The sequence below is a fragment of the Accipiter gentilis genome, chromosome 31 (assembly GCF_929443795.1).
Source record: "Accipiter gentilis chromosome 31, bAccGen1.1, whole genome shotgun sequence".
NCBI lineage: Eukaryota > Metazoa > Chordata > Aves > Accipitriformes > Accipitridae > Astur > Astur gentilis.
The window spans coordinates 10,357,008-10,377,857 of NC_064910.1; the positions used below are offsets into that span (position 1 = coordinate 10,357,008).

General features: G+C 38.3%; 1 protein-coding gene across 2 annotated transcripts in view; it reads right to left on the bottom strand.

The window, feature by feature from the left end:
- OCA2 (OCA2 melanosomal transmembrane protein) overlaps window positions 1-20,850 on the bottom strand; it is a 209,917-nt gene that overhangs the window by 55,983 nt on the left and 133,084 nt on the right. For both annotated transcript variants that reach the window (XM_049834044.1, XM_049834045.1), the window contains 4 exons: window positions 20,563-20,690; window positions 15,882-15,941; window positions 15,211-15,315; window positions 2,686-2,779 (listed from right to left, as the gene is read on the bottom strand). In XM_049834044.1, coding sequence (XP_049690001.1) covers window positions 2,686-2,779; window positions 15,211-15,315; window positions 15,882-15,941; window positions 20,563-20,690 — 387 coding nt within the window. The remainder of the gene's footprint in view (window positions 1-2,685; window positions 2,780-15,210; window positions 15,316-15,881; window positions 15,942-20,562; window positions 20,691-20,850) is intronic.

The window sequence follows — 20,850 nt, forward strand, 5'->3', positions numbered from 1 at the left end:
CAAACTCTGAGGAAGACCCAAAATTCAAAATCTTGACCATGTCACCAGGAACTGCCCATGGCCACCACTGTCTTTGGCTTCCTTGATAAAAGAGAGGATTTTTCATCCTTTCTCATCTTCAGAGACACTTTTTACAGAGCAAGGAGCATCTATGCGATATTCAGTTACTCTTTATGTCTGAGCCCAATGCCATGAAAGACAGAAATTTAATAGCAGTAGCTCTCTTTTAGGACACACTGCTGAAGATGACAACGATGTGACAGTTATACTGGCAAAGGTGTCTTCATCTTGCTTGAGACTGACTTAACCCTTCTTTCTTTTCCAGGACAACAGCTAAAGCAATGAAGGAAAATTACTGTCTTTTCTCATCCTACCATCTTCCAAACCCATAGCTGCCTGTGCACTTTGTGACAGTAGAAAAACTTAATTGCGCCCACTGGAAATTTTTCAGGACAAAATGTTGCACGGCATTTTCCAAGATGGGCACAAATGCTGGCGCTCCCTTCACAGACACATAAGCATACAGCAGTGTTTACGCTGAACCCCAGAAATGCTACCAAATTATCAGAATTTAAGTTCTGCATTATGTAGTACACAAATAAGCCTGAAATATGTGGTTATAATGTATTATTGCATCAGACTCTTCTACAAAATATCTTGTTTACCAAGTTCCTTCTGTTGCACAGGCAGTGATAAGATCCAATCTTTTGCCTTAAGCACCAGGCAGAAATGATATAATTGTCATCTACCCCATCCACAATGGGATTAGCCTACCTTGAGGATTTCTTCACACGACTTCAATGCTGATAAGACTTCTCTTTTGGAAATAATTTTTAAAGGCCATCAACACTTCCCTTTTTTAAAAAAAAGCCCCTTTTCCTCCATTCTCGGGGGCTATGAGCTCTTTTAAAACAAAAGCTTTTCCACACTTTTCATTCCCTAACAATACGCTGCTGTCTATTAGCTTTTTGTTTTGACATAGGAAGGTCAGAAGCATATTAATTTTCAGGCTAACACTCCTATAAGACCTTTGCCAGTATACCTCAGCATATGCTCAGCTTTATCCTAATAGAGCACAGTCTGCAGAGTTTAAGTATTTGCTAATAATGACAACGATCTAACTTTTTATCCAAACATTTGTATCGAGCCTACCTGAATACCAGAGCACTCCACTCCCTATGGATCTCTAGTGCCTTTAATTCAAACAATTCCCATGGTACTGTTTATATTTTTACTTTTGTCTCGTAGTGCATACACACAGAAGCCGCTGTTAAAATCCCGGCAGCCCTTCAATAAATCAAATTAAAGGTATTTGGCTTAAGATGATAACTGTACATTAGGAAAAATCAGCTCAGATTTGTAAAGGCTCCAGGGTTTATGAAGTGCCTCCCACTCAGAATATGTCAGCGTAATCTGGCCAACTTTACATTCCTTATGCCTTTTTTTTTTTTTTTTTTTTTTATCTGAAAGTTTAATGAAATCAGAGTATGTTTGGTGATTAGCAAATTGTGAAAAAGATGATATTTTTATGGAAAACATCTATATAAAGATATGCTGATTATTCAAAATCACTGGTTTTAAAGAGGAAGAGATTAAAGTCACAATACAATGATGAGTAATGATGAGTACAAAAAGGTATTCCTCAAACGAATAACTGTTGTTTGGTATAAATTGTCCTGCCTTTGCAACATGCCCTTAAAATTCAATCTGTAAATTACATTATTGTAATCTTTGTTCGGTATTAAGGTCACTTGTACTAGCAATCACTTAGCTAAATAAACAAAACTTTTATTGTATTATTGTATTATACACAAAAGTGCTTTTAGTTTTAATCTCTGTAAAGTCAAGGAAACTATTTGGAGGGTCGTAGAGGGGGAGAAGGAGTGGATCCATGAAAGAACACCATTTTATCTATTTTAACTTTATTCAACTTAACTATCTAAATATTTAAGGATCAAAACACAGCCCAATACAATGTAATTAGCATTAAAATTCTCAGTAGTAAAAAAATAATACTAACTAACAATACATACATGGTACATTTTTAATTAAAAAAAGCAAATAAAAGTAATGAAACCATCTGCTTGTTTTGTGCTAATGCACTGACAATACAAGAAATCCCAGTTAACACCAAGATGGGCACTAGGAGAACAGCTATTAGCTTTCATTATTAGAGGTACATTTCCCAAAGACTTCAAAAAGACTTTCCTTACAGTGACGAGTGCTAAATAGGTCAGCAAATGGATACTCAAACCATTTCTGTGAGCCAGCCAGAAAACCTCCCAGTGACTTCAGCAGACTTTGAATCAAGCCTTCAGATCTCAGCTATTATACATTTTCTGCATCTTTTCAATAAGCATTGATGGGTCTCTGTTCTGAAAGCTAAATGTATCTTTGTATTTTCTCTCACAAAAGATCAGAACCCTGTAAGCACCATCTGGACTGCTTCTTTGTGCGTCTATACTTTATGCAGATATGGTCTTCAAACACAGACTGCAAAAATCCTATTGTAGCAGCAGACAGTCACCGGGATCCTTATCCAGGAGTCCTTTGAAGTCAAAAGGAGCTGGATCAGGCCCTCCCTATGCTTTGCATAATAATATTATTGAACCTATTGTGCCAGTTTATATAAGCCATAATTGCAAAGCTATTACCTTATGCCAGCTTTCTCACATAAGCTCTTACCTCCAAGGCATGCACCCATGGCCAACGAGAAGATCAATGGTTTCATAGGCAAGTTAACATCAGGATCTTTACTCAGGTTGAGAAGCACAGGAATCTGTGGTTTAAGAAGAAAAAAGAGAGAGATTCAGGAGACATTATCCAACCAGCAGCACAATATAAATAAAATTCAAACAACTTAAAGCACGAGCAAGTCCAAAGAATAACTTGCGGGTTTGGGTTTTTTGTTTGTGGTTTGTTGTTTTTTTTTTAATTAGTATCTTTGCATCATATTCTTGATCTGTGCTCACTGTTCCTGACTGACTGTGCTAGTCCCACAAGCCAAAGAGAAGGTATCGGCAACGTTGGCCAAGCCTGGCATAGGTACTGGTAACAAAACTGAGGCTCTCTTAAGGTTATGAGTGCATCCCATTAGATCCTTCTAGTTCAACAGGGAACTGACGGTGACTATAAATTAATTCTCCCTCCATTTCTCAAAACCTAAAGGACAGAGCTGTATCCCCTCTTCTTGCTGGAGACAGCTGTAAGAGATGTCCAGTCCTTCACAATCGAGATGGCTGTAGATCGTATGTCACTAACTAAAAAATCCCTGAATCCTTGTTATAATCTAAAGCATCTGATCTCTTAGGGAAAAATTGAGAAAGATCAATGTGGCAGGGTTCTGAATTCATAAGCGGAGCTGAGTTATTTTACTTTTTAGTCTAATATTATACTTACCAGACAATGTAGATTTAGTTCACTGGGAAATATTTGCAAGTTTTATGAATTTCATTTAATCACTTTAGCAATTAAAATAAAACCCCTGAAAAGTCAAGCGAGATTTGTAAGGAGACATAATAGACTTCATTAGACAATTGGTATAGAGCCCAAAAATACAGCAGGCAGGCTTTCTAGTAGCACTAGATCTCAGTCAGTAACACCATTCAAAGCTACACAACTTTCACCTTAGTTGGGAAAAACTGGCTTGAGTTCACCTTAATTGTGTAACCACATGGTTTGAAAGAAAGGTGTAATCAGTACCTGTAGAGAGAAGGTCTCTTCAAGGCAAGGCAAGGGGAGAGGTGATAATGTTATTAACCTGTTTTTAACACATACAGAGGTTTATGGGACCAAAAGGGAAAGAGAAAGAACAAGCAAACATGGAATAGCAAGAGATCAAGCAGGAAGGGATTTGTGGAAATAACTGTGTGATATGCCTTAAAATTAATGCTTTCACAGAGTCCAGGATTTTCAGTAGTGAATAGAGTTATGACTTTTAATCCTCCAATTTGTCATTTGAATGTATTTCACAGGTCCCCCTCAAGGGGTATGATCTCAGAGATGGAACAGCTGCTTCCTGAAAAATGTTTTCACTTTGATGGCTGAGTGATGCTCACCTTTACTAACTGTGTGTGTTCTTTTGGTATGGAGCAATATATAGGCTTTATGAAGAATTACAACCCTTTCCCCATCCTTCCTGCCGGTGGTGCTAATCATCCCTCTGAAGTCCTCTAATTGATTAACCTAGATAAGTTAATGTCTAAACAATTACTCTTTAATTGTACATTGCCTGAAGATGTCTATTTCTTTTTTAAAGCCTAAAGAAGGGTCAGCACACCCAACATCTTGCCTGGTTTTTCCCATGAAACAGTCACAAAAGATTTAATTTCTCCCCACAAACTTTGTTTCTCTTAAACCATCACTGCTACAACATGATATGTAATTCAAACTGGAGTTATATATATGTCAAAACAATGTTGTGTTTCAACATAAAACAAAATTTAAACACAAATACTGAAATCGCAGTATAAGCCATCTTGCTCAACCTAAATAAAGCAGGTTTTCCTACTATATAAGTTTGAGAACCAAAACCGATTATTTAGTTCCTCAGAGTTATTTGCAAGTATCTTGATGTAATACAGTAACTCACTTGTTGCAGGACACAACCCTGAACTGTGCGGACTAGCAACATCTGTTTAAATTAGACTCCTTGTGTGTGCCCTGCCCAGCACGGAGAAGGTGGTTAGGCAGAGGAGATTAAAACGATAATCCTATTTTCTTGTTGTTGAGGTCAGTCCTAAAGCTGTTGACAGCCAGCTCCCAAGTGCAGAGCAAGTAATGCCTTTTTCACACCCCACCAGTGAGAACCATTGGAACTGTGAAGGACAAGGGAAGCAAGAAGCAAAACAGAGATCCCAGACAGAAAGTCCATGAGGTAATTCTTTGCTAGGTATTTGCAGCCACATATGCATAATAATCCTGTCAGAAATTTGGTTCTCTGTTTAGTGAAGGAGCTCAGTAAGAGGAGCTCTCAGTGTCCTGTAAATCTCTACTGATTGAAGACACAGAAACCCCCTAGAAGAAAGCCACAGAGCAAAGTTTTCAACTCAGTGTGTCTTCTTTTAAACACAAAGATACATGGCAATTTTTCAAGAGAAGGTGCAACTGTGTAATGTGCTTGAATCTCCATTTCTGAAATTTTTTTAAACCCAACCAAGTACTTTAAGGGCCCAAATATGCACTTGACCCCATTGGTTTTATTGTTCTCTTCTTGACTTAGCATTGCTTTTCGTCCACTTAGAAATAGTGTGAATCCTTTTTAAAAGGCTTCATAATAATTAATCATCTGTGTGAAAATTGTCATCAGTGATGTCATGCTCATAAGTCCATTAACCAGCAGTAGGACTAGATCAGGAATCTCTGCTCCCATAAATGTCTGGTTTTGTGGCAAGAGACAAAATATTGAAACATGCCTTAGCAATACATATTTGTGTACACTTAAATTTGAATGTCTCCCTTATTTAAATGAATTCATCTCTACCAGGTAATAATGGTTATAAGTCATAAAGGTAATGGAAGTCCTACGGAGCTCTGACACATGCTTGAGTTAGATTTAACATGCATATATCCTTTGTAAATAATAAGTATTTATAACAAGGAATGCTGCACCATAAGTTTCAGTTTTGAATAACCAGATGAAAGATGAATGCAAAACATTCAGTTAAATTTCCAGTGTTTCCGATAGAAATATTTAGTTGATCCATAATGTACACTAATTTTTTGCAAACATTATGGATTATTCTGTGTGGCAACTGCATGCTACAGAGTCTCCAAAAGTCACTTGCATCTAATTCTTTTGATCTAAAAGTAAGCATAAAGCAAATATATTGTTCTAATTTCCATCCCAAGAATTCTTCCACTCAAAAAACCATGAAGAAATTAAGAAACTTGATCACCAGCAAGAACTTTTGAAGGGATGTTGCAAACCAATTAAAGCCAACGGAGATTTCTCATTGCTTGAGTGCTTGCATTTTAAATAGATAAGGATCAACGCACAGGGTCAGTTACAAAGAAACCTGCCTCTCTGTTTTCCCCCCAAACCACCTTTAACATTTTTTGTCACATTCATTTACGCAACTACATGTTACGCAACAATTTTGCACTATCAATATCTCAAACCTCAGCTTCATCTACTATTATAATTAATCTGAGCGCTAAAAAAGAGAAATGCAAAATATAAAGGCATTTTCAAAATATAAAGGGGTTTGCAAAATATAAAGGAAGGAAACTTTTCAGTTTTCAATGTTTTTGAAAATCTGAATAGGTTTCTTGTTCTGGTTTCAGCTCTTTCTGATTCAAGCCATAAGTATTTGCAATAGCACCAAAAGCACTCCAAAGTAGGATACTTTGCAAACTGGGGTATAGTTGGCTGTGATACATATTGTACAAATATCTTTGTCATACTGATTTAACTTGGAATGTGGATTTTTTCGTAGGTTTACAAAGTGCTGCCCTTCAACAGAGAAGAAAACAAAAGTTAAAGCCTATGAAGCCTCATGTTTCCTTCATTATTCCCTCTTCAGATTATGTAAACAGCTCCCTTATCAATATTAGAAGGAGAAAAATAATGTCTTATCAGGAAAACAGCTTTCATTTCTTATACCCTTTATTTCAACAGTCTTACCAGGGTAAATCTGTTTGATTAGTTTCTTGAAAACGTGCCAATTTTGCTGGAAAGTTCGATATTGAAGGACCACACATTGCTGCTTGATTGGCAGGATTTAGATAAAATGAGTAATGTAGCTCAATAGAGCAAAGCCAAATCCTCCTCACCTGCTCATTGTAAGACTGTCTGCCTACAGGTATTAAAGTAGAAAAACACGGCTGTAAGAAATACTGATTTTACTTGGAAAAAGGAGAGTGTCCTCAAAGACTTGATACAGACAGGAGATAGCCATTAATCTTGATTCTGTATAGGGTGTTGTGTGTATTATATATATAGGATGTAAGCTGATGCACAAAGAGCAATGCTAGTGTCTGCAGATGTTGGCACATTTGTCTACATAACTATCCTAATCAAAATCCACCCTTGTGAAGAAAACGTTTGTTTATACCATATACTGTGGAAGTACATAGGATATGTTACAAATATAAAAAGAACAAAAATGGAAATGTATATGTTTTCATCTTTCACACTGTTTTTAATCTTAAATCAGTATTGCAAACTTTTTAAAAATGGGATTTTATCACTGTTATAAATTATACACCTTCCCTAGAAAATATAATCTATAAACAATTAATAATATTAGAAATTAATTCAGACTCAGAAAATATGATTCTGCAGGACAGTGTATTTCTTCTTGTCCCTCTCAGGTCTCTAACGTCCTGAAAACTTAAGCCAAATGAAACAATCAAAAAGAAAGGAAGCTCAATTTTTATTTTAAATTAAGGCTTTGAAAAAGAGAAAACAGAGATTTTTGACCAGAATTATATACACCAATTACTACTAAGATAAATGTCATAAAATACTGTTAGTTTTCCTTGCATTTATATTGCATTATGCAGTCCTTTTTTGTTAAAAGAGACAGGTAGTGATGTTTGCACATCACAGTTCTGTTGTCAAATTAACAAAGGGGGCTTTACTTGACACCTCTCAGGCCCTGTTCCTTCCAGTCCTGTTTGTACAAAAGTGGAATGAAGAATCTTGAACATTTTGCTTTCACATCTCCTTTGGATGCAAAAACATGATCAAAGAGTTAACATTTTCACACCTTGCTGTCACAGCCTCTTTTCCAAGACTCCAAATTACCAAAGCACAAGTTGAATCAAGACCTTTATCCTATTCACCTATTTTTACAATAAAACCTTCTCACAAGCATGGCGTTCCACCAGTCATGGAGAAGAAGGAAGACCTTTTTTGAACCTGTGAAGACCTTCTTCTGAAATACAAACAGAAATGATGATTTAGCTTTACTAGCTGGACCCTTGTTATGCAGAGAGGAGACCAAAGAGGAGGGGCACTGGTCCTGCTCTATCAGTGAGCATCTCCTCCTGGGATGGCAGAAGACTCATAACAGACTGAAGGTCTCCCAGCTACTTCTGCTTCCAAAAGTCAACACTTGTACAAGTAATCACACCCCCAATCGTGCAAGAAGAGTAGCTTAGACAAGTCTATCCTACACCTGTGCAACGCAGTAGAAGACATCATGTCGTATTCCCCATTTTGTCTATTTCTGCAAAATGAATATAAAACAGCAATTCACATCTTAATTTTAGAGATTCATTGCTGCTCTACACCATGGGATTTCACGGCACACACTTTGTTAAGAACTGCATGTGGTAAAGATGTCTTCTGTGAAAACTGCAGAGAATATGCATTAATAGAAAACAAACTATTTGTAGTTTCCTAAATTGTTGACAGTTGGTCTGTCTCTGCAGACAGCTATGGCCCAGTCTTACACTTTTATCAAGCACTGAAATACAGGACATCATAGAAAACACTGCTAGGGAAGAAGGCAAAGAAGATCCAAAAATAAAACTGGCAATAAGAACAGGAGATACATATGAAACATTCAGTACTGCAACTGAAAAGTCTCTGATAGTTTTAGAGGCAATAAATAGTGGGCCAAAAATTATCCAGTTTCTAACAAAGACCTGTCAGAGACTAAGTCACCTTGCCAGCCAGGTGGTTAATGGAAATTGTTTGTTACCCTATATAGAAATAGTATTTAAACTGAGTTAAAATGGGGATTTACTATGGCTATATTTTTAGTTCTGGTAATGAAAGAAAAATATAAACAGATGTCTCCAGCATATACAGCTGATAAAACATGTCAATTAAATTAAAGAGCATACTGGTAATAAAATCATGTCACCTAACATTCTAAGGGCAGAAATCCATGACTATTTAAATGACAATACTAGGAAAATGCAGACCTTAAAAACGAATAAGTCTGCCTGTCAAGGAATGTCATTGTGAGTTTAGCGTGTTGCAAAAAAGGAGAAATATCAGAGGATTAACAGAGTGACACATAGAGCATCACTACATGATTCACCACATTTATTCTTCAGACAAAGAAAGCTGGATACCCAACATGAAAAAACTCTTGTCATTCAAGAAGTAAAATATGTGAGACTTAATAACTAAGCTCCTGGTTTATGAATTGTTTGTGCACAGAACATTTTGTGGGTGTTTTTTAATCAACTCTCAGATGTACCTATATATTAGATTTCCTGCTGGCAACATAGTCTTTTACATGGAGTCAGAATTCATGGAGTTTCCCATAAAGTATGTTTCAAACTCAAATTTTGGACACTGAAATTGTAAGGGACCAGCTGTATCAGCTGAATGTTCACAAGTCCATGGGCCTGATGGGATTCATCCCAGAGTACTGAAGGAGCAACCAGATGTTATGGCAGGACCCCTCTTGGTCATCCACCAAAGGCCTTGGGAGTCTGGGGAGGTCCCCGCCAACTGGAAGTTAGCCAGTGTTATTCCAGTTTACAAAAAGGGCATGAAGGAAGACCCAGAGAACTACAGACCTGGTAGTCTAACCTCAGTTCCTGGAAAAATGGTGAGAAGATTATACTGGGTACTATTGCAAGGCATTTAAAGGACAATGCAATCATCAGGCAGAGTCAGCGTGGCTTCACAACGGGAAAGTCCTTTTTAACTAATTTGATATCCTTCTATGATAAGGTCACCTGCCTCGTGGATGAAGGGAAGGCAGTGGATGCTTTTTTTATTATTATTTTAGCAAAGCTTTTGATACTGTCCCTCACAGCATCCTTCTGGACAAGTTGTCTATGAGATGAGCAGGTTCACGGTGCGGTGGGTGAAGAACTGGCTGAACGGCAGGGCTCAAAGGGTTGCAGTGAATGGGGCTACATCTGGCTGGCGACAGGTCACCAGCGGTGTTCCTCAGGTTTCAATTCTAGGGCCAGTTCCGTTCAATATCTTTATCAGTGAGCTGGATGCAGGAGTTGAATGCAACATCAGCAAGTTTGCTGACGATACCAAACTGGGAGGTGCTGTTGACTTTCTTGAGGGACAAGAGGCTTTGCAGAGGGATCTAGATAGACTGGAGCACTGGGCAAGCATCAGTGGCATGAAATTTAATAAGAACAAATGCTAGATTTTGTGTCTGGGATGGAGTAATGCCAGGCACAAGTAGAAACGGGGAGAGGAGTGGCTGGAGACCAGCCCTGCAGAAAGGGATCTGGGGGTGCTGGTCGGCAGCAGGCTCAGTACGAGTCAGCCGTGTGCCCTGGCAGCCGAGAGGGAAAAACACACCCTGGGGGGCATCAAACACAGCATGACCAGCCGCTCAAAAGAGGGGATTATCCTGCTGTATTCAGCGTTGGTGCAGCCTCACGTGGAGTACTGTGTGCAGTTCTGGGTCCCACAATTGAAGAAGGATCTTAAAAATCCTTGAATGTGTCCAGAGAGGCAACAAATCTGGTGAAAGGGCTGGAAGGAATGTCCTATGAGGAGCGGCTGAGGACTTTGGGCTTGTCTGGTTTGGAGAAGAGGAGGCTGAAGGAGGGGACGTGGAGAGGGAGGAGCTGATCCCTGCTCCCTGGGATCCAGTGATGGGACACGTGGGAATGCTGTGACAGGGGAGATTCAGACTGGACATTAGGAAGCATTTCTTTACCAAGAGGGTGGTCAAACACTGGAACAGGCTTCCTAGAGAGGTGTTCAATGCCCCAAGCCTGTCAGCATTTAAGAGGCATCTGGACAATGCCCTTAATAACATGCTTTAACTTGGTCAGCCCTGAATTGGCTGTTGGGCAGTTGGACTAGATGATCATTGTAGGTCCCTTCCAACTGAAACAGTCTATTCTATAATTCTAAAATATTTTGCAATAGTACATTTTTTACATATTGAGAAGAAATGATCTATTTTTCTGTCACTTGCAGCTATCACAATTGCCAGGCATGCTTATGCAATGAAGTGCAATAAACACTCACTCATATAAACTTCTATTTAATTAGGGAGCTGGATCTTCACTTTCCAATGCTTAAAGAGAAGGGAAATGTCCTGGGATTATGGTTCATCAAGCAAGTTTCAATCTCCTCATTTTGTTTTGGGGCAGCTCATGATCTTTACATTCAGGACAAATTATATGAAACAAGCAATTGTGTGGCTCCAAGGCTTTACTTTAGTTCAACACAAACAGAATTTCACCAAGACAGAAACAGTAAATCAACCTACCATGAGCTAAGTGCCCTCAGAAACTGATTCCAGTGTTTACTGTACACAATTATCTTTCTACAGGATCCTCTGTAGCATAAAATTCTTGCTGTGTTCTGATCTCTTTGCAGAGATTTCAGTTTAGTGACCTCAGTACATGAATTCCAATAGGTACTGACATTTTTGATGGTGGGGTTATGCCAGATTTACTCTTGTCTAGAACAAAGAAGAATTTGACCAACAATGGTGTTGCACTGAAAAGGTATTTTCAGGGTAAGGTGCTTCAAATAATAAATTAATCTGATTTTTGTAATTTCAGAATTTTTTAGTAAAGGAGAAGTCTTCTCCATGATGCTGGTGCTGAAGGCTGCTGAAAAGTATCAATGTGTTCAAAATGTTTCAACACATGAATATTTTGCACCTTAAAATATTTCCATCTTAAAGTAACTGAAAATATTTAGATTTTGTTCTTAATACTGCAGATAATGTGTTGTGTTTATGTTTTAGGACAAGCAAGAATCCTAATTTCTCTGCACAGATACTTATAAACTCTTGAAAATGCTTAGATTTTCTTCTAGGAAACCATTTTCCTTATCTGTTTTCATTACTTCAACTCATAAAAGTTTGTTTCCTGGAATTCTTTGTAATGCTGGCTCAGATATATTCATATTCTAATTACCTTTTTTAAATATTGATCTACAGCTTCCACTTTCCAATCCTGTTAAGGTAAGAATCAGTCAGCCTAAATTTTAATGCTGTCAAATCTGAAACTTAAAATAGACCAGTCAGCTTTATCCAAATACAGATAAAGTGAAATTTTTAGTCTCAAGATCCATTAATTAGGCATTCACATTTTTTCCACTTTTATTTTTTCTATATACAAAGCAAGTCATTATGAATCTGATTATCCCACTAGTACAAAGAAGCTGAAATGAAAATTTGGACAGCCATACTTCAACTTGATTTGCTTTAAGGAAACACAGTATCACAGTTACAGAACTATCTGCAGGTTTTTCTCTTTTTCTTCCCTCCAGCTATGTGCCTTGTAAGTCAAGCCTCAGGCTATAGTGGAATTCCATATTTCTTCCATTTCTCAGGCAGGTCCTGAGTTAAAATACTCTACATATCAATTGTTTGGGCTACTTCTACATGAGCAAGTAACATGGTGTGATAAGATTGAAAGAGTTGGAGCAAAGTCTCTTCTTATCTATGTTGTCATCAGCCCAGTGGGGTCTGTCACCTCACACTGGAACCCTTACTTCTGTCCACTCTCATGCTGTTTCTGAGTTACTACACTGAGTGTGTGTAGCCCATCCCATCTCCCTGCTCCAAGTCTGGACAACACGCACTGCATAGTGTTGCAGGGCATGAATGGAAAACCTTATCCAGCAACACAGAGGCAGTGTTGGGAACATCCCATGAATGAACTGATGCCCATCTTCTTGCACCTCCCCACCCCTGAAGGAACAGAGCAGTATGACTTTCTAGACACCCTTGCCATCACAGTAGTTTTGACCACAGTCAGCTGGAGGCTCACAACCAGAAGAGCTAGGACTGGCACAACTATCTCATCCCTGAAATGTGGGACAAAAATCACGGTATACTCACCTTTCTAATGCAGAAGAGACATCATTGGTGTCCTTGACTGTGAGCTGCCACCAAGCCTTTCATCATCTCTGCATGATATTTCAGGAATTCCTACCCATGTACAAGTCAAACGAGCCGTCACCCTGTGAGCCTGGCTTCCCCTAACTTCTATTGGTCAGTGGCTAACTACCTTGGGGTGAACACATCCACTACCGGCAGAGGTCTGATGCCCTCCCTCCAAACACTCTTTCCTCAGTTAGAACATAGAGCTGATATTTATGAAACCACCCAGATTTTTTGTATCTCTGGGTTCAAAAAATGGAAGGAACTTGATGGGTTCCACAAGCCTACCCAGTACCTGGTCCATCAAGTCTATGACTACAAAAATCACAAGAGAGATGGCCCCATTGTCATGTAGATCTTTGTTCACAAATGAAGGAAACTTATGGAGCTCTGGAGGGACTCTATATATCTGTCTTCCATTATTATGAATGCAGGGTCAGCTGTGAAGCTGGAACCTTTTACCAGGAAAGGACAGGATCATTCATGGCTACATCATAACAGGTGCCCCATACTCCTATATCACTAGGGCATATGCAACTAAACTTATATATAGAAGAGTGTCATTATGATCTGAGTACACACTTGGTGTTGACCTCCAAGCCGCTGCTCCCACAGGGTAACTGTGAATGTGTGAGTGAACTATGTGGCTGAATAAGTGAATTTGCTGTGTGGATGGTTATCTGCTATTAATAATTACAGCTTGATTCTGTAAACAGCAAGTCAATAAATAAAAGGAGATCTAAGAAATACCTGTTGCACTGTGTGTTTATTACACACACACACTCAGACCCCGATCAGTGAAAAGCCATTCTACAAAAGACCTGGGCTCAGTATATGTAATACTCCTCATCAGAAGTTCGTAACTTTGAAATATATAGTGATAAATAGCCTTCCAAAACAAAATATTGCTTGTTTTAACAGTAGGAACCAAGTGCCAAAGAAACAAAAATAATTTTAAATTAAAGTTTATACAATCTTACATAAGAACTTGGGCCTTAGTTACTTAGGAATTTTCTGTAAATATTTTCTAATGTAGAATGACAAAGACCAAAGCGCAAGCCCATTCACTGAGCTAGATGGTGGTAGGTCTTGACTTTAGTCTGCCATATAACACTTTAACATCTTAACACCTCAGCTAATGACTGCTTTTGCATAGGTGAGAATGTGCCCGCATTTTACTTTTTTCCTGCCTCCTCTCTCTGCCTATTTTTAAAGAAAAAAAATCGTAGCAGTCTCTTAGGTTCAGTCCAGAACAGAATGAAAAAGATACACATTTTAAATGTCTAAAATGTTGGCAAGGATCTTTTCCTGCCCATCTGTATTTCCCTCCCTCAAAGATACAAAACAAGTGGTCTTCAGACATCCCAAAAGATTCCTGCATTTCAGTCCCATTCCACAAAAGACACTCCTTTAAAAAAGGGTTCCTCTCAAAACCTGTAAAAGACCTTTTGGTCCATGTGCATACAAGTGCTTTTTGGTATTGCTCCAAGCCAGTTTTATAGACTAGCTAGATATGAGGCTAAACTAAGATTTCTGCATTATTGTTTAATACTCCTCAAGTGTTTGCTGGGAGGTGACTCATCCTGAACCAATCTTTCCCTTCATGCCTATGACTTGCAGTCTGTTGTTATTAAATCAGTATCATTCCACAGGAAACACCAGGGTAATCAAACCAAAATACCATATTAGCATATAATTATAAAGCAGTCACAAATTTGCCCAATCTGTCATATGCCCCATAAGAAGTGCCTTAAACCTTGACACAGGTTGAGGGTGGACATGACAATCCAATAACAATGCAAGAAAAAAGGCGCAGAAAAACTATACTTAGCTGAGAACAAGCTGTAACAATGAATCATCCCAATGGTATAATGAAGGGATTATTGCACTTTAAACAGAGAATTTGATTGAATAAACCTATCTGATCATGCCCTAATTTGTTATAATTTGATACTTTTCTGATATTAAAACTCAGCTGCTGATAAGCATTTGTTATGCTTAACATTATTTGCTGGGTTTAAAACTAATTACGTGAGTAAGGTACCAATAAAAGGTTCAGGTGTTAAAAAAGCAGTAGTGTAGCTACGCAGCACATAGAGCGAAAACATCAATAGCAGCGGATAGATAGTGACAGTTTCCATCAAAAAGACAATTTTACTTTTCAGCTACGGATGTGGATATAAGAGGGAAAGTGCAAAAATGCAGCCAAAACAGTGCCTCTATTTCCACAGCTAACTGTGGCTGCTAGCAGCAATGGCCAGTTAGATGCCTAAATGGTATGAATAAGCTTGTAATAATGATTCAGTCTCAGGGGATAAAGTAAACTACGCAGCGAGATCAAAAAAAAGCAAATCATAATCAGCAAGTTCAGCTCACTTGTCAGTACCAGGAGGAGGATGTGCAAGTGCCACCCAGACCCTACCATTGTAGCTGTGAAGGGGATATTGTCAATCACGGAGGAGGCCAAGGCAGACACCCAGAGCACTAAAATGATGGCCACTGCCAAGCGCTGGTCCTCAGGAACCACCTGGAATTGTGAGAGTTCAAATTACAACTTTGATGAGATCAGTGTTGCTCTGTGTGTGTGTCCCCAGCATAATTGTACATTCTTCACAGTTCTAATTTATCAACATTTATTATTCCCTTAGGCTCTGAGATAGGTAAAGCATCTTAAAGAAAATAGCCCAACATTTAGTAACACAATTACCATTCTTTTTCCAAGAAAATTTGAACAAATAGAAATGCAAAGACCGATATTTCTAATACTCAGATTTCACACAAGAAATACATTGCACAACTGTGATTTTTCACCTTTAACTGTTTATACTTTTTTCACCTTTGTATTTTTTGTTTTATTAGACTACAGAAAAAGCTTCCCTTTTGCATCTGTGGCTATGTTTATTCTGGATGTGGACAAGATACATACATATTCAATATCACGCATGCCAAAGTATGACATGCTTTCTTGATATTGCTGATGCAGGAATGCAACCATTAACATAAAATTCAGAATGAAAGTATTATTCATTATTCTATTGGAGTAAAATTACTCTCATTACTTGTTAAAAAAACCTATAAATATTTTAAACATACCTTTATTAACAAAGCTGTCTGCTCTCCTATATAGTCTATTAAGTGCAGATGAGCCAAAGCCTAAAAAACAATACAAAAATTGATATCAACTGGTGAAGTATCTGATGCAGTTACATTTCTTTCAGTGGATGTAAGAAAACACAGCAATTCTTTCTCATTCACAAAATACTGATATTCATCTCCTGTAGCTTCTACAGCAGCTTTGCAATTGGTAGAAAGAAAAGACACGGCAGAAATAGGTAGCTGTATCTACAGAAGTAGGTTGGCTGTGCTGGAATAACTGGTAGGATTACTTAAGATTGGGGGGCACAGGAATCAGAGAATGGCTGAAATTTAAAGATTACTTTCTTCAGTGGATACATGTTTTCTGAACACCTGAACACAACCGATTTTAAACAAACTTCTCCAAAACCAGAATACAGATAGAAGTATATCATATGTTTAAAAGGTCAGATGAAATCAGGTATCTTGTGCTCAGTCTCAGATGAAGAAATAGGAAAACAAAATACATGTTTCTGTTAAACATCTTTCTCAGACCCATAAAAAACCAACAGTACCCATCTGCTAAAAGCAGGCCAGAGATCTTGGGTGAACGGAAACTGGCACAGAGGCAGCAGCACCTAAAAGGCAGGAAACCCAGCTCTTTGATGCCCAAGTCAGGCACCCGAACCAAGGAGGGGAGCCCTGTAAGCGGTGGACCTGGGGACAGCCTGGACCAGAGTGCTCTGTCCTCCCTGTGAGAGCCATTCCCATTTGTACAGGATACTTAGACAGCATCCCATACAACCACGGTTATTACCATGGATGAAAAGACATCACCACCAGCCTAGTGGTGGTGGCTCTGATCTCTGGGCAGACAGGAGAATACAAGCTGAGTCCTCACACCCCAGGAGAATGACCTGTTCCCTCAAGCCACAGGGTAAAAGGGTGATTTTAAATCATGAGAGCTAGCCTTTAATTCACTTTGGTTTTGTTTTCTTTTCTTACAGGTGTCCAGAATGAAGTACTATTTTGAGGTTGAATAAGGTATATCTATTTTATGACTTTTCAGTTTCTCAGGGGAGAAAAATCACAGCTTTTTTGGCTCAGCCTGGACCAAGCTGGTTGGCTTGCTTTCATTTTTTTTCTTCCATGACAATGAATCAGTCAGCTGCAATGCCTCACTTACTGACTCCATTCCCACACAGAGCCACGAAAGTCAGTATTCACACAACACAACTCCGTATAACCTGCACACGTGGCACTCAGAGTCCTTCAGAGACATCAGCGGAAAAAACCCATCCAACTCGCTTGCTGTCAAATTCCATGACAGAAATGGACAAATATCCTAACAGGCACCAAGTGGTGTGGGTTAAGACACAGTAATCTCAGAGTGACAAAAGGGCTGTCATTCAGACTGCCAATTCCTGTACCTGCAGCTCATTCAGGTGGCAGCTGAATGCTGGTCATTTGGATATCGACACATATAAAATTTGGCCCAGAAATTATACTTTCTTTTAACAATGCACTGCACATTTAAAGATGCAGCACACAGAAAACAAGTGATAAGATTTTTAAATACATACGCATACCCCTTAACATTAAGGAAAAAAAAAAAAAAAAGGATATTTTTTAATTACTTTAACTTCCCAGGAGAAAGTTTCCTAAGAAATGAATTCTTGTTGGTAAATTTAAGACACCATTTTCATTCCAAGCTACCTATGTTGCTTTATCAACTCAAAGATTATGACAGTGATTTTTGAAATGTATGTAAAAGCAATATTCTTAATGAACAGTAATACTTTTTCTGCAATTGCTTTTTGTTCACACTTCAAAATAAACTTTTTAACACATAGTTGTCAGCGATTAAAGCCCAGAATTACATTCAGTTAACATTGCTGCCTTATTACTTAATTATCTATTAACAGAATATATGACTTTTCAGTAACACTTGAAATTTGTTCTGGAATCCAGACATGGTATTACAGAAGAAATATTCGGGAGAGGGGGAAGGGAATGAAGGATGCACACATCCCTCCTGCAAGACAGTCGGTCTGCAGGTAGCCCATCACGTTAGAGATGATGACAGTACTAATCACATAATCAACTTTAGGATGTCTCTACGATATCCAGGCCAATTGCCTGCAAGCACCTAAGTGAAAGTCAGCAATTAGCACCCTGCTACTGGCCTCCCCTGGGTGTTAACTGCACAGAGTGTCTCCTGGATCTTCCTGTGTCTTCTAAGAGGAATAAGTATTACTACACTAATTGGTGTCTTCAAGTATACTAGTTCCTGTCTGACAGCTCAAAATAGAGTTTTACTGCAGAAAAAAATCATGTGCCCTTTTAAATCAAAGTTTAATTTATGCACAAAAATTTGCATTAAACCCTCTTATGGACAGTATGTCATGATGATTGTTGCAGATAAACTCTGCCTGAAGGGATTAAGGTAAAATGTCAATTTTGACTATAAAAGTGAGCAAAGTGCTGTATCTCTGAGATGCATAGGAACTTATATCACAGAGACAGAAGAAAAAGAAAGATTTTATAGCCTGTAACAGCCACTTGCGAACAAGAGCTAAAAAGACAATTGTAGAGACAAATTACCCGAAGGACACAATAGAAAACAAGATTGCTCCAGAAGATTTCCAATTTTTTCATTGCAAAATAGCTACCAGACTGGACGGATGAGCACCCAAAGGCAAAACCTCCAAGAGTTCCCCAGTGGCCCTTGAACTCAAATCACATTTTCCAAAATGACTTGCAGCTTAAGTCCCACACAGGTTTTTAAATGTTCCTTGTAATACGAAAGTGAACATTTATAGCAACAGGAAATAACTTCAGACTGGGAACCATCCAAGGTGAAGGATCACCAAGGGTGAAGAATATGAGCTGACAACTGCTGAATGCCTAGATCATGGAAAGATTTCTTATACTTCAATGCATATCTTTGTTTTGACTTGTTTCTTCTTGATGTTGTTAACCTAAAGGAAAGAAAAATGCCTTGGCAAGGACTGTCATCTCCTGCTAATCCAAAGGGCCATAGATTCAGATCAAAATTAGCAGTGATGATACTTAGAACATTTTTCTCATTCATTTATGAGGAAGACTTTAACCTCTTCCATTTTTTTCTTGATTATGTGTACAAGTTTCTTTCATGACCTTAAACTGCTGCTGTTCTATAGCGCCAGGAAAAATATTTTTTCATTAGCAAACTATTCACTGGTGACCCAACAAACCATAAAAATGAAGTTCAGTAAATTACAACTGTCGTATCCAAAGTCTGCTAGTAAATGGCAATAATTTCCTGTGTGTTTTACTATGTAATTGTGCCGTCACACAGCACTCAAATCAAAACCATTCAATCCAAGCTAAACCAATAAATACATCAGGGAATGCAACTAATAAACTGTTGCAGCAGCAGCAGACAAAATAAACATGGCTTCAATATAGGTTCCCTATAAGAGCTAAAAAATGCAAGGATATATAGAGCCTGATAACATAGAGAACTAAAAATTGCCTGTACTAATGGCTGTACAATAAATCAACATTTCCTGATGAATTTTAGACCTAGTAGCTTGCAAACAAGCCTCCTAATGATAATCAGTTTCCATTCATCTTCTCGGAGGTTACCAGATTTTTACTTCCAGTTTGGCATTAAAGAGATAGTTGAATTATTTGCTGTTTGTATTTGCTTCAAATTTTGTCCCTTTTACTGTTGGGAATTATTTTTTTTTTTTTAATAGATCCCAATTTACAAATTGTTGGGCTCTTTGCAATTAGTGGCAGGAGGAGGGGAAGGAAGGAAGGAGGCTGTGCAAGCAAATTTGTTATTACAGGCTTTTCCCAGGCTGCTCACTCAGACAATTCACTAGCCATGGCAGTGCCAGTGGTCACTTGGGTTTAGTCAGTCATGTTTCTACAACATTATTACATCATCTAAACCCAGCAAATAACAACTGAAAAAATACCAAGCATTCTAGAAGACTAATTAACAAGTAAATGTGAGTATGCATACAAAGAAATATCCAAACATTTGAGGTAAAAATAAATCCTCTCAGGCTATATGAAAGCATCAAACAGTAAATAAAATAGGATACAAACATGGGTGGACTGTTTCCAATAGTCAAGCAGACAAACAGAAAGACACTACACAGCAAGATATCCAGGCATTTCAAGTACTGAGTATCTGTTTAAATTACACTTGCAAACTGAAATTCAGTGATATTATCCTTTCAAACCATACTCTCATGAAATCTCTTAGGCCATTTAGTAGCCAGCATGTAGCAGACAGAATTAGGAACATTTTTCAACTCTGGTTTATTCTTGTCCTTTTATTTTTCCTATCACTGGTCTAAATAATTGCAAAACGAATACATAAATACATATAAGCTATCTGCACACATAGACCGCCAACAAACCTGGAAACTAAAATTCCACTTACATGAAAATGGTTGTGTCAGATATATTCAGCAAATGCAGCAGAAGGAGAGAGAGTGAGACAAAGCTTACAGCAAAAAATTAGATACCAGAGATCCAGCCTACTTCTGCCACTCTGCAATTTCTCTCTGTACTACTGTGACTACACTCAATCTACAATATTCCAGTGGGATTGAATCTGCATGAGGCCTCTGCCCAGGAACATCATTCACATTTTAAATCAGTTGTAACTCTTCAGGCTTTAGAAATCAGAGTATCTTACCTCCATGAGAACAAACAATGCTGCAAAGAAAAGAAGGGTTGCCCACTCAACTCTGTTCAAAATCATCTCAAAATCATGGATGTCTGCTAGCACCAGCAGCCAAATGGCTCCCAATATGGCAATCCAGCCTGCATGAGAAAAAGACGGAACAACACTTCACGGACTTGTTAAGTGCTAGCAATGTAAAAGTTACCGTATCGCAATTTTCAAAACTTTTTGCCAGACTTTGGCTCTGGCTCTGTAACGGGGAAAGGTCACAGGTACTGCAGGATGAATGGTCTCTGCTTT